Source organism: Pezoporus occidentalis, unplaced genomic scaffold (genome assembly GCF_034315485.1).
Source record: "Pezoporus occidentalis ecotype Australia unplaced genomic scaffold, CSIRO_AGI_Poc_V1 ctg25, whole genome shotgun sequence".
NCBI classification, from domain to species: Eukaryota; Metazoa; Chordata; class Aves; order Psittaciformes; family Psittacidae; genus Pezoporus; species Pezoporus occidentalis.
This window is the reverse complement of record NW_026914394.1, coordinates 278185-291169: the sequence shown is the minus strand read 5'-3', so window position 1 is coordinate 291169 and position 12985 is coordinate 278185. Positions and strand designations below refer to the sequence as shown.

At 56.3% G+C, this 12985-nt stretch overlaps 1 protein-coding gene across 1 annotated transcript; it reads left to right on the top strand.

Moving 5' to 3' along the window:
* Positions 1 to 4311: 4311 nt before the first annotated feature.
* On the top strand, positions 4312 to 12622 carry LOC134165823 (E3 ubiquitin-protein ligase HECTD3-like). Its single transcript, XM_062622968.1, has 21 exons — positions 4312 to 4741; positions 4844 to 5004; positions 5494 to 5586; positions 5991 to 6126; positions 6441 to 6553; positions 6766 to 6879; positions 7715 to 7797; positions 8013 to 8178; positions 8298 to 8379; positions 9241 to 9423; positions 9518 to 9567; positions 9687 to 9751; positions 9995 to 10098; positions 10338 to 10457; positions 10572 to 10661; positions 10776 to 10982; positions 11231 to 11360; positions 11728 to 11802; positions 12054 to 12135; positions 12207 to 12278; positions 12448 to 12622. The coding sequence occupies exons 1-21, from the start codon at positions 4415 to 4417 to the stop codon at positions 12527 to 12529; spliced, it is 2535 nt and encodes an 844-aa protein (XP_062478952.1). The 5' UTR covers positions 4312 to 4414; the 3' UTR covers positions 12530 to 12622.
* Positions 12623 to 12985: the final 363 nt, after the last annotated feature.

Sequence of the window (12985 nt, the reverse complement as noted above, 5' to 3'; positions counted from 1 at the left end):
CTGATGTCTTAACTGCATTCCGTTGCCTCATTCCTGCTGTCACCTGAGGTCAATGGAAATGAGGTCATTCATCTAGGTACACAAGAAATGGGGCAGGCTGGTGGCAGATGCTGCAGGGGTGCCTCTGGCCACCAGGTGTCATGACGGACCTGTACAGCAGGACTGCGGCTGCTGTCAGGAAAGGGCTCCCACGATTTTACATCACACAAAATCACAGTTCTGTGATCACCCATGCTTCCCTGCACCCCTTGCATAGCAGTGACTGCAGGAAGTGGGAACTGCCTGCTTCCCTCCTGCTCCATAACCTTCAGTTCCACATCCAGCATGCTGGTGGCCTAGCAGCTGTTCTCCCAGGCTCTTTTGAGCCTTGGTTTCCCCTTAAAAGTCAGTGTTGCAACTAATCTCTTCTAATTCTCATGGAGATGTGCAGGCAGGCCAAGCTGTCTCCCCATACAGCAGGGGCTAGTAGCAGGCATGGCAGTGCTGTGCTCTGCTTTCCTCTGCCATGGAGGTAGCTGAAGGCCTCAGGTGGACTGGGAAAGTCTTCACCTCAGGGAAGTGCAGAGACTCTGGGTACCAAGGGTTGGAGCTCCTTGGGCAGATGGACACACACTGAGCGAGGAGTGGGCAATGAGAGCTTTACAATTTCCAAGACCATTAGAAAAGTTCCTTGATCTTCCCAGCCCTGGGCAGGGCTAGTCACTGCCTAGCACTGTGAGCTACCAGATGTTGGTCCACTTTTATACACCCAGCTCCATCTTCAGCCTGGGTGGTCTGTTGGACCACCACTAGTAAAAGCCACTGAGTCACTGGGGCTTCACTGGGGTGCAGCTGATGCTGTGAGTTAAGATTTATCCTGTGTTAACGCCTCGTGCCTTTTTCCTCCTCTGTTGAAGGAGTCTGTCATACAGAAATTGCTTGCAGTTGTAAACAAAGTCCTTCCCTTCACCAGTTTCCTTTTAAATTGTGTTATTCCTGGACCTGCTGAGGGGGTTTGTGCTAAAGGGATGTTAGGAGCAGCAGAGAGCATATGCTACCATCTCCTATATTGTGGTTAGTAGAAGGAGCATAGGGTGAGTGGGGAAGCTGTCCCTGGCAACAACTGCCTGCAGCAGAGCCTTCCACACTCAGCTGGGTGCATGTGAAGTCCCATCTGCTGGAGGAGGTGTTTTTTAAGTCCTAGAGTTATCTCAGAATTGAGTTTTGTGGCAGATTTCAGCATCTGGCATGAAGAGGAGCAGGGCTGGTGTGACACCTTGCCATGCTGGTTGGCTGAGTCACTTCCTAGGGTGTCTGTTTTAAATGGGCTTGAGTGAGCTGGTAAAAGCTTGATCTGCTGGCTTGACCTTGCACAGGAGAGTTGGTGATGGAGTCTTCAGCATTGAGCTGGGATTTGAAATGAGCCATCCTAAATCCTTTCTGGCCACTGACATTTGGGTAGAATCGAGCTTGCTTTTTTCCAGCCTTGCCAGCTTATCTCTAAAGGGAGATCAGCAGGAGGTCACATTATTTACTGAGCAGAACTAGAAGTAACAAGAAAAGTTTACTTCTCTTTGGTGTTTTATTGTGCTGGGCAGGGGGTGGTCAGTTGATGAATGGCTCAGAGTGGGGTGGTTAAAATGGCCCTAGTCTGCAGTAGAGGGTGAGCTGATGTCACCTATGGAAATGGGCTTGCTAAGAGCCTGCTGGGGCTGCTTGGGGTGACCATCTGTAGTGGAACAGGCACCTCTGACTGAGGCATCCCCAGTAGGTGACCAATGCTCCCCTGGCCTTGGTGGAAAGAACTGCAGCTGATAGGGGGCAGCAGGTAATTACGGAGATACCCAGAGCAGCTCAGCTTGCTTGAACAGCTCTGTTCCATCTTGTCCTCCATGTACACAGTCCCAGGCCACCATGACAAGGGAAGAGCAGGGTGATGCTGAGAGCAGAGCCTGGCTGAAGCAGTGGGATCCTTCCATAGGATCACCATGGCATCTCCAGCTTTAGAGGTGCTCAAGACTTGTCTTACAGCCCTGGGCAATCTCGTCTAACCTTCAGTCTCACCCTGTGGCTTCAGGACTCGGTTCTCTCTAACCTGAAGCACTTGATAACTGTGGAGCTACTTGCTCTAGCTTTTCCCACATGTCTCTACTCTTCCTCCTGTAAGGTCTTTTATCCCCTGACCTCTCACATCTTTGGGTTTCTTTCCTGCCACTGAGAAAAGAGTGCTGCCTAAGGCCTGGCTGGAGCTCTGGGGTGATGATTTAGCTGCTGACAGGGACTTCTAGCTAAAAAATACTTGCAGTAACAGGACTCTGGCCCTAGCAGGAAGGCTGCAGTTAGGAGCTCATCCAGGATGCTCTGGGTTTAACCCCTACAAACATATCAAGAAAAACATTGTTTTACCAAAAATACCATTGTTTTACAATTTATGATGGAGATATATGTACATGTTGGAGAATGGCAGCAGCCATCAAGTGCATGGTCAAAGGGTCTGGACAAATGCAGCTGCTGAGCAAGGTCACCAAGATAACAGAAAATTCAACAGATCATGCTGCTGAGTGTGTGGTGCGAAGCTGAGCTGGGAAGGGGGAGCTTGTGACCTTCCTGGATCTCCTCTGTGCATTCCTCTGGCTCACCTGTGGTGTTTTAAAGGCAATCACAAACTGAATTTCTGCTGTGATACCCCAGGGATTTGTGGAAAAGGTCAGCCTGGCTCTGCTCTGCCCAGTCTCAGGGGCCTAAAGTGGGTGTTAGTTCAGTGCTGGGGCAAGTTCCTCCTCCTCTGATCTCTAAAGCTGCTGGTAGGAGCTGCCTCCTACCACTGCTGCACGTGGGCTGGGGTGAGGGAGTCCTCTTGGGCTCAAGGAACCAGCGGCTCCATGTCCCCACCTTGTCACCCAGTCTTAAGTCATTCAAGAACTATTTCCAAGGCAGTGTCATTGTAAAGAAGATGCTTGTGCCCCTGTGCTGCTGAGGAGACATCTGTCGGGCCAGAGCTGCAGCTTTACATGGTGGGTAGGGACAAGCAGGGGCAGGGACTGATGTTGTGACGACTCTGTGTAACCACTCACTCTCTCCTGACTTCAGCTTGCGGAATTGTCATAGAATAGCTGGAGGTGATTGATACCCCATGTGTAGTCTGGCTGCTCTTGTTATTCCACTAATACCCTGGAGTATGACAAGCTATGACTAGGTTGACAGGATCCATCTGTCCCTACCTCATGTAGGATCTAAAATAAAGCGAACTAACTACTGTGGGTCTTCCTCATGATTTGTCTGGTCTCCTGTTGGTGGTTTTTCCTCTGTTGGGTTAAACAGCAGTGGAGACCAGAGTCAGGAGAAGCCCTGTGGTACCCTTTACATTCAAAGCAGTGTCAGGGAGGTGGCTCAGACTATTGACTGTCTCAACCCTTTGGAGCAGCTCTGCAAGCTGTTTGATAGGGTGACATAGCCACAGTGAGGAACCAAGGCGGAAGTCTGCATTTCTCTCACACTGTGTGGTTCAGGGCACCAGGAGCAAGAGTCAAGGCCCCAGCGATAAGGCACAGCCATGCCCGTCCAACGGATAATGCTGTAGGGTGACAGGTGTTGGGCCTCTCTTTGCACTGTGCCTTTGCAGGGATGGAGTTGGACTCTGACCTGCCGGGGAGCAGGGACCTTTGAGCTCTGCCAGCCTCCTTGCTTCCTGATCTCTAAGCGCAGCCCTTTGTGCCCAACCTGGAGCACTTCAGGTATCAGGGTGGAGCTGAGCTGTTCTCTGCCACCACCTCACTGTGGTATGGGAGAGGCAGACATGACGTGGGGTGACACACTGCAAGCCTTTGGGGGTGGTTGGGTGCTGCTGGGTGTCATATCCTTGTTCCTGGTGCCACAAACTACTGCTGGCTGGGGTAAAGCAGCTCCTGGGCTGGGAAGCCCATCATACCCCCCAGCCAGTGCTTTCAGACAGGAATATCTTCCCCCAAACAGCCAGGGGACAGCTCTCCCCATAGCAGGATGCCAGCCTCCCTCTTTTCCCTATCCACACCGGGGATGTAGCCCTGTGCCATGACCTCACAGGGACCCCCTTTTAGGGGGTCTGCTTGTAGGGATGCAGGCAGTGACAGGGATGTTCGAGGCCAGAGCGGAGCAGGATCCTAAGCCACAGTGCAAAGAGATGCAGGAGACCCGGGTCAACTCCAGTTGTGGACACAGGGACCACGGGGATGGGCATAACACACAGAGGGGGCGATGACAGCGGCTCCACGCAGAACACACACACAGAACACACACCCCACACCCCCCGGAGAGCGAGAGGGGTGAAGAAGGGCTGGGCCGTGCCCGCGGCGGGGCGGCCCCGGAGGGAGGCGGGCGCGGCGGCACCGCCTGAGGCGAGCGGGCGCTGCCGGGGGCAAAGCGCCGGCTCGGCCCGGAGAGCGGATCCCGGAGCGCGATGCGTGCGGACGGGGAAGCGCCGCACCAGGTGCTGGGCCGGCTGCGGTTCCTGCTGCAGTGCAGCGAGTGCTTCCGCCGCGCCCGGGCGCTGCCCGCCGCGCTCTGCTACGTGCCGCGGGAGGTGCAGTACAAGATCTGCAAGGACCCCACCGCCACCGCCGCCGCCGCCGCCCGCAGCCTGCTCAGCGTCTGGGACAGCCCGGGGCCGGCGCGGGGCGGCAAGCGGGCGGCGCGGGCCACCATCGAGGTGCGGAAGGGCGGCTGCCTCCGCGCCACCGGCGAGGAGTACTGCAACAGCGCCGGGCTCTGGGTCAAGCTCAGCAAGGTAACGGCGGGGTGCGGGACGAGCCCCGCGCCGTGCAGCCGGGAGCCCCCCGGGGCACACGTTGTCTCCCCGCGCTGGTCACAAGCCGGGCTGCGCTTTCAGGAGCAGCTGGAGGAGTACACGGGCAGCCGTGACCTGGCGGAGGGCTGGGTTCTGGCGCAGAGGTTCGGGGAAAGAGGAGATAAGTTGGTCCCGGTTGACTCCGTGGAGAAGATCCAGTGGCAGAAGCAGACGTTCGGGAATGACTATAAACCCGTGGTCAGGTACGGCCCCGGGCTGTGGGTGCTGGAGGTGCGTGTGGCTGGTACCTCTGGAAGATGTGCGGCTCATCCAGCACGGCCTCCTTGCTCCCTCCTGTGCAGGTGGGACGCATCCCTGCCAACCAAAGGCGTCCCCTCATAGGCTAATCCTGTTTGCCTGCGGCAACACCTGCACAGGATAAAAAGTGATGCTGGGGGATTCTGAGGCAATTGGGTTTGGGCGGAGCAGTGATGCAGCGGTAACACAGTGATGGGAAAGCTCGTATTTGATTTTTGTGATGAAAGGCCGTGTGCAGGGCTGGATTCCCCACTTTTCTCCACCATCTAAGTGCTGGGACACTCTTCATTGCTCCTATAGCTGTTCCTGCAGCCCCTGGCTGTCACCCCCACTCCCTCACTGCTGCTGCCTCCATTCCAGCTTAAAGCTTGGGTGTGCTGAGCACTGACCCATCTTTCTTTCCGTTGTGTGACTCCTCATGGGTGCTACTCCAGCTGGGAACAGGTGGTGGACCTGACCTACTCCGTATGCCTGGGAGAGAAGCCCGAACTCTTAGAGCAGGATGAGGCTGCGGTGCAGAAGTTTCGGTATGAGTGCATCTTCTAGAGCAGTTCTGATACCTGAGGGGTGTCTGGCTGGGGCTGGACGTGCCTGCGGGATCAGGACTGGCTTCAGGGTCAGGAGTGGAAAAGACGGGTGCCTTGCAATGCCTTTTACATTGATACTGTTTGATACCATTCAAGTAAACATGGCCTTTGCTCCATGGAGCATTGGAGCAACTGCATAGTGCTATTCCCACTGGGCTGGGGTGGCCATAAACACCCGGTGTGGTAGTAGTGAGATACAGCCATGTTATCTGCCTGTGCCCAGCGCCATCCTGTTGTGATGACCATGAGATGCTGTGGCCACTATGAGCTGGGGCACCTGCTGGTGAGCAGGTTTGGTTTGCATCCTGCTCTTCCCGTGCCATTAACACAGAGCCTTCTTGCAGGTCTGTGCCGCTAGGCTGGAGCTATGAGCATGACATGGAGTTGGGGCGCTTCCTGTACGATCACAGTGAGAAGGAGCTGCAACATGGGGACTGCATGACGGAGTACGTCAGCAACATCGAGGTCTCCTCGCAGGTGGTACGTAGTGAGGCTCCTCTGTAGCCTGAAATCAGTGTCAGATACATGAGCATTGTCGCAGCTATGGGGAGGACCAGCCCTGAAAGGGGCAGGGAATGGTGATGGGCTCTAGTGAAGCTGATGGGAGTTGGGCATCTGCAGGAAAACCCCATTGTATCTCTAGGGTCTGTGGCCATGCTCAGCTTGCTCTGAGCAGGAGTCACCGTCTACCCGCAGCCTAACAAACTGAGGAGCTGTCCTCTAATGCATCCAGGGGTGGCCATGGCGTGCCCAAGGATGCTCAGCTCTCTGCTGCGCTCGCTGCACTCTTGCAGGACTGCGGAGCAGCCATCCTGATGAACAACCCGACACAGAGCTTCTGGGAGAGCAACGGGCCCCCGGGGCAGCACTGGGTGCGGCTCAGCATGAAGACAGGCAGCATTGTCAAGTGAGCCCTCGGGGTGTCCCCTCCCTGCCAGCAGCTGTCCCAGGGAAGGGCAGGGTGCCAGGCAAAGCACCATCTTCCTCCTGAGTGCAGCTTCCCCCAGCCTCGGGGTTGAGATGTACCCCAGGAGGACACAGCCTTGCCTCCAGCCTCATCTCCAGGGGCATCTCTGTGGAGGGGAGGACAACACTGACCCTTGCTCTTCTCATCCCCAGGAAGCTGTGGCTGGTGCTGGATGGGAGAGAGAGCTCGTACATACCCAGGCGGGTGGCTGTGTATGGAGGGCCACCGAACAGGCTGCAGCACATAAGAACTGTCCTAATTAATGAGTGAGTTAAGACTGAGTTAAGAGCAGCCTGGGTCCAGCTTATGCCAAACTCCAGAGCTGTCTCTGCACCCTGAGCAGACGCTAAGGAAAGGGGCTGGTGCTGAGTGACCTGCTGGTGATGGTGGCTCTTTGCGGCTTTGGGCTCTCTGGGTGCAAGGCTACATCTGTCCCCACAAGCATGGTGGCCCCTGCCTACATGTGCCAGCTTCATCTCCTTTCCTGGTCCTCATCCGTGCAACTGGGTTGCAGTGTGCTTCCTCCTCCCTGGTGACTTTAGGAATCTTTCTGCCTCCTCCTCCTTATCTCTGTGGACATGGGCTGCTGCCATCACCTTTCTGAGCATCCCTGCTGTGTTGTAGCTGAGAAGCCCTGGGGTGCTTCACCTCATGCCCCTAGTTCTTTGATAGGACCTTGCCAAAGACTTTGGAAACACAAGCAAATCACTTACCAGATTGCTCATCTTCCCAAATCCGTTTCCTTCAAAACACAATCACCCTTGCATGACCAGCTCTGCCTGCAGGATGGTTGTGCCCTTGCAAGATGCACCCAGGACTCCCTGGGAACAGTGATGCCCTCTCAGACATCTCATATATCTGTTCTGCTTTGAATTTATGCTCTTGTCTGGCTCTTTGGGTGCTGCTTCCACCTTCTTCAGGATATCTCTGTGCCTCTGACAGCCTCTTCTCTCTGCTGAGTTCCTTTCTGCCACAGTGAGGTGAGGGGTCTTTTGCTCTGGGTAGCAGTGCATCCTTGGCTGGGGAGCCGGAGTGGCCCGTGCCTTGTTGGCCACCTCCTGTGCACTGTGGCTCTGCCACTTCTCCTCATGCTGTGTGCAGGAACAGCTTCCAGTGTGTCTGCATCCTCCGCAACATGAAGTTCCACCTGCCAGTGCTGGAGATCCGCTTCCTGGAATGCCGGGGTGAGCCTGTGCTGCTGGACTGGGGCTGCCAGCCCAGCCTGGCCCTAAATCTGCAGCCATCCCAGTACCTGAGGTTCTTCCTTCCACACTGGCTGCTTTTGGGGGTCCATTGGAGGAAAAGCTGGGGAATGAGCTTCATTTGGGATGCTGCAGGTGCTGGGTGCTCCTTGCCCCCAGCTGCAGCATCTCCACCATGCACTGTCCTTTCTTGGCAGACCAAGGGTACAATGTCCGCCTGCGAGGGATTAAGATGAAGTCCTTCTGGGAGTGGGACCTGATTCTGAGCTCTGACATGTTCCAGCCAGCCCGGCTGGTGCGTTACCCTCTCCTGGAAGGGGTGGACACCAGTGTGCTGTACCGGCGGGCAGTGCTCATTCAGAGGTACCATCCCCAGGAGAGCGAGCCTGCGCCCTGAGATGAGCTGTGCCCTGGCCTCTAGCAGGGCTCCCCACACGTGCCAAGCCCCTCACATCCTCACACTGCTCCTCTCTGGTCTCCAGGTTTGTCCAGATCCTGGACAGTGTCCTGTGTTACCTGATCCCCGGCTCCGAGGACAGCATTGGCACCTTCAATGCACTCAGGGTGAGTGTTTGCTGGACTCCCCTGGGATGGGACCAGTAGGAGCATCTTGTCATGGACTCGGATGGTTTTATTGGAGGCTGTGGCATAGCCCCATTGATCTGATGGGGACAGACCTGCCCAGGGCTCATGCTGAGAGCTGCCACATTGGGCACTGCCAGTGAGATGGAGAAGCTGGGCATTCCCTATTACACTAGAAACTGTGCTTGTGGAGAGGGAAAGCAGGCACACCATGGCAGGATCAGGCTTCTAACTGTCCTGGATTCAGCTGTAGCAGCCATTTTCCTCCTTCTTAGTCGCTAGTGCAGTGCTGTATTTTTGACTTTCGGCCTGGGAACAGTGCTGATAACACCGATGTTTTTAGTTGCTGCTAAGTAATGTTTACTCTGATCAAGGACTTTTCAGTCTCATGCTCTGCCAGGGAGGAAGGGCATGGGAAGAAGGCAGGAAGCAGAGACAGGACACCTGACCCAAACTAGCCAAAGGGGTATTCCATACCACAGCACGTCATGCCCAATATAGAAACTGGGTATTGGTTGGCAGGTGGTGAGCAATTGTACTGTGCATCGCTTGTGTTTATTGTTTCTTTTCCTTTGCCCCTTTTAGTTTTATATCCTCTCCCCTTCTTATTCCCTTTATCATCATTACTATTATAGGTGGCAGCAGCAGTGGTTTGTGTTATACCTTAGTTACTGGGCTGTTCTTATCTCAACCCATGGGAGTTAGAATCTTTTGATTCTCCTCCCCATCCCTGCAGGAGCAGGGGGGGAAGGAAAGGACAGAGTGAGTGAGCAGCTGCATGGTTCTGAGTTACCGGCTGGGCTTAAACCACAACAGTAACCATCTCAGCTTGTCCCTTGGTAGGACATGAAGCCATTCCTGCTGCTGTCCAAGCAGAGCACAGACCTCGTTGCCCACTGCCTGCAGTCCTCAGAGAGCAACCCCCCTGCCACCCTGCCAAAGCTGCGCATCAACAGGCTGCTGGCCCGGGAGCACCGCGCCAACCCCGTGCTGGACCCCAGCTACAGGCACACCGTGTTCACCCAGGTACGGCAACACCATGCCCTGTGTGGGTACCTTCCAGCTCAGCATCACTTGTCCCTGCTGCATCTTATCCCTTTTCCTCCCTGCTCCTCTCCAGCTGTACGAAGGCCTCAGATCTTCCAAGCACAATCAGCCCCTGGACTACAGGTCGGTCTTCAGCATCACAGTTTTGGGGTGTCACCTCCCCAGAGCAAGATGCAGGGAATGCCATGCGCTTCTTCCTTTCTCGGAGGAGGGATGTGCATGAGGCTGTTGCTTCCCCACAGATGGCCCAGAAACTACACCCAGTGGTGGGAGTGCGATTTCATCACTGAGGGCATCGTTGACAATGGTGAGAGCTCTCCCCTGCTGCTTCATAGCTCTCCCCAGGGCTTTTTCATGTTGGGGTGCAGCTCAGTGGGTTGCCCACTCATGTGGGCTGTCCCCACTGTCCCGGCTTCTCTGTGGGAGGCAGCCATTCTCTGCACACACGTGGTGGTCCCTGCATCTCTTGTACCCCACCAGTATTGCATCCTTGGGACCAGCATCTGTCTGTGCTGTGTCAGGCACTAACCAGCCTCTGCCCCTACTGCAGGTGGTGGTTTTCGGGACACCCTGTCAGACATGTCGGAAGAGCTGTGCCCCAGCTCGGACAATGTCCCTGTGCCCCTGCCCTTCTTCGTCCGCACCTCCAACCAGGTTTGGTACCCCATTGTCCGCCTGTTCCAGCCCTGGGCGTACAGACAGCAGAGCCTGGGGGCTTTTGGATGTTAGCTCTATCTTAATGCTTACAGGTCTATTGGCTTGGGGAGGTTTGCTTGTACCTGTGTGGTGGACAGGAGAGGCAGGCAGAGGGGTGATGGAGAGGGAGGCTGCAGGAGGGACCATGCTGGGCTGGTCACATCTGTGTCCACAGGTCCTAAGCTTCTCTCCTGCAGGGTAACAGCAGCAGTGACACCAGGGACATGTACGTCCCCAATCCCTCCTGCAAGGACTTTCCCAAGTATGTGTGGATCGGGCAGTTGATAGGAGCAGCCCTGAGGAGCAGGGAGTTCCTGGTGAGCACATCAGGTTTCCCCTGGCCAAAAAGGGGTTGCGGTGGGTGCTGCGGTGTCACCCCTCAGGTGATGGAGGGGCACGTGGAGGATGCATGTCTTTGCTTCCTCTGGCAGATGCTGGCTCTGCCAGCACTCGTGTGGAAGCAGTTGGCAGGGGAAGAGGTCGTCTGGAGCAAAGACTTTGCTGCTGTGGATGCGGAGCTGGTGAGCAGGGCTGGGGTCTGGCAGGGCAGTGCTGTGCGCTGCTGTGGCTGCTCCGGCTCCACCGTGATCGCTGCTTTGGCTCTGTCATGATGGCTTTCGCCTTTGGGGTTGCAGGTGAAGCTGCTGGAGATGATGGAGGGGATGGACAGGGAAGCCTTCGAGTTCATGTTTGGCAGAGAGCTGACCTACACGGTTGTGCGGAGTGACCAGCATGTGGTGGAGCTGATCCCCAATGGCAGCAACACTATGGTGTGCTATGAGGACCGCAAGGAGTTCATCCGCCTGGTGCAGAAGGCTCGACTGGAGGAGAGCAAGGAGCAGGTAACGCTGTGCCCCAGGGCCAGTGTGGCTCCAAGGGGACCCTGCTTCTGGTACCTGTGGGGTTGGTGGCTGTGAAAATGTGTCTCCAAAACCAGCCCCAGCTGGGTGGTTCCTTCATGCATCCCATGCTCAGGATGCCCTGGGTATCCCCTCTGGGATCCTGCGGTCCCTGATGTTGGTGCCCTTGGTGGCTGCCCTGGGCTCAGACTTATTGCAGTGACATGGGGCTCTTCCTGTGTCCCCCCAAGATAGCAGCCATGCGTGCCGGGCTGCTCTGTGTGGTGCCACAGCCTGTGCTGGACCTGCTCACCTGGCAGCTGATGGAGAAGAAGGTCTGCGGGGACCCCAAGATCACTGTGTCTGACCTGCGGAGGTTCGGTAAGTGCTTGTCCTGCGCACTCATCCTGCCCCATGCTGAGTCCCTAGCCGGGTGGAACCTGGGAGAGGATGAACCAGAGGGACCCTGGGTAGGGATGCAAACCCCACCAGTCCCCACTCTGCTCCATCTGATCCTCAGCTGCTATGGGCAGAGGCAAGTGGTCACCCTGCAAACCGGGACCCCTGTTTCTCCACCCTTCCTTACGCAGGGTGCCAGCCCTGCTCAGGGGTGCTGACTGCTCACCAAGAGGGTCTCTTCCTCTCCTGCCTCTGCTCTGGGCTCTCACAGAAGGGCAGGATGGACATGTCCCATTCATTTGCTTTGCTGGCAGTGTTTAATGGAGCTGTTGCACATTCTTTGTCGCAGTCACATTTGAGGACTTTGAGCCCAATGACACCCGTATGCAGAACTTCTGGGAGGCACTCAGCAACTTCACCAGTGGTGAGCAGCCCCAATTCTTTCCCCACTCTTCCTGTGCAGCAGGGTGGGCATGGGGACAGGGTACCCACTGCCCTACGCCACAGGGATGCTCAACAGATACTTCCCTGGGACTCAGCTGGGGTCATTCCGCCTGGCCCCTCCTGGGATGCTGAGAGCATCCCTTGGCTTTGCCCATGCTCCTGGGATGATTGTGCAATGGCAATGACTGGGACACTCCTGTCCCTGTTCCTGAAGCCTGTCCTTCCCCCCAGAGGATCTCAGCCGCTTCCTCAAGTTTGTCAGTGGCCGGAGCCGCCTCCCAGTTCAGATCACTGTCTACCCGGATAGGTCAAAGTGAGTCCATCCTGCCCAGGCTGGGGTCCCTGTGCCGTGCCGGGGTCTGACCCTCTCTCCTTTCTCCCAAGCTTGAACACAGTGGATGTGATGCCACATGCCTCCACGTGCTCCTGCACCTTCTTCTTGCCCAGCTATTCCTCGTGAGTCTTGCTGGGGACAGGGATGCTCCCCCTTCCCGGGGGCTGGCACTGGGGTCCCATTCCAGGCTCTCCATGTCCTGTCCTGGGGGATGTCTGGGTAACATGGGGAGAGAAGCATGAGGGTCCTGGTGCCTTGTCATGGCCATGACCCCATGTCCCAACCCACCAGGGCCAAGACATGTGAGGAGATGCTGCGGTATGCTGTATACAACTGTGTGTCCATCGACACTGACAGGAACTGGGATGAATGAAGCCCCCCGGACATCCCATGCCATGGGACCCACATGCTCCAGGGACGCTGGCATCAATAAAGCCGCAGGGCCGGATCCTGCTGCCCTGCCCCAGGATGTGTTTGTGTCCGTGCCTCTCGAGGGATGGGACTGGAGTGCACATGGCCAGTGCTACAACTGGGGGTTCAACACAGCACTGTCTGCTGGGTGCTGTGCTAGCATGAGGTGAAGGTGGGGACTACGGAGAGAGCTGTCCCCTCCCCAGACATGATGTGTGTGGGGAGTGTGGCTGCAAGCTGCCCCCCAATGCACCCTGCAATCTGCCCCCCATGAACCCTGCAAACTGCGCCCCAATGAATCCTGCAAACTGCACCCCAATGCACCCTGCAAACTGCACCCCAATGCACCCTGCAAACTGCACCCCAATGCACTCTGCAAACTGCCCCTCCATGAACCCTGCAAACTGCCCCTCCATGA

Excerpts from the sequence above, each read along its gene's own strand:
- LOC134165823 (XM_062622968.1), top strand. The coding sequence starts at position 4,415 with ATGCGTGCGGACGGGGAAGCGCCGCACCAGGTGCTGGGCCGGCTGCGG. Across the intron at positions 8,179-8,297 it reads CGGGCAGTGCTCATTCAGAG|GTTTGTCCAGATCCTGGACA; the intron begins GTACCATCCCCA and ends TCTGGTCTCCAG. Across the intron at positions 9,568-9,686 it reads AATCAGCCCCTGGACTACAG|ATGGCCCAGAAACTACACCC; the intron begins GTCGGTCTTCAG and ends GCTTCCCCACAG.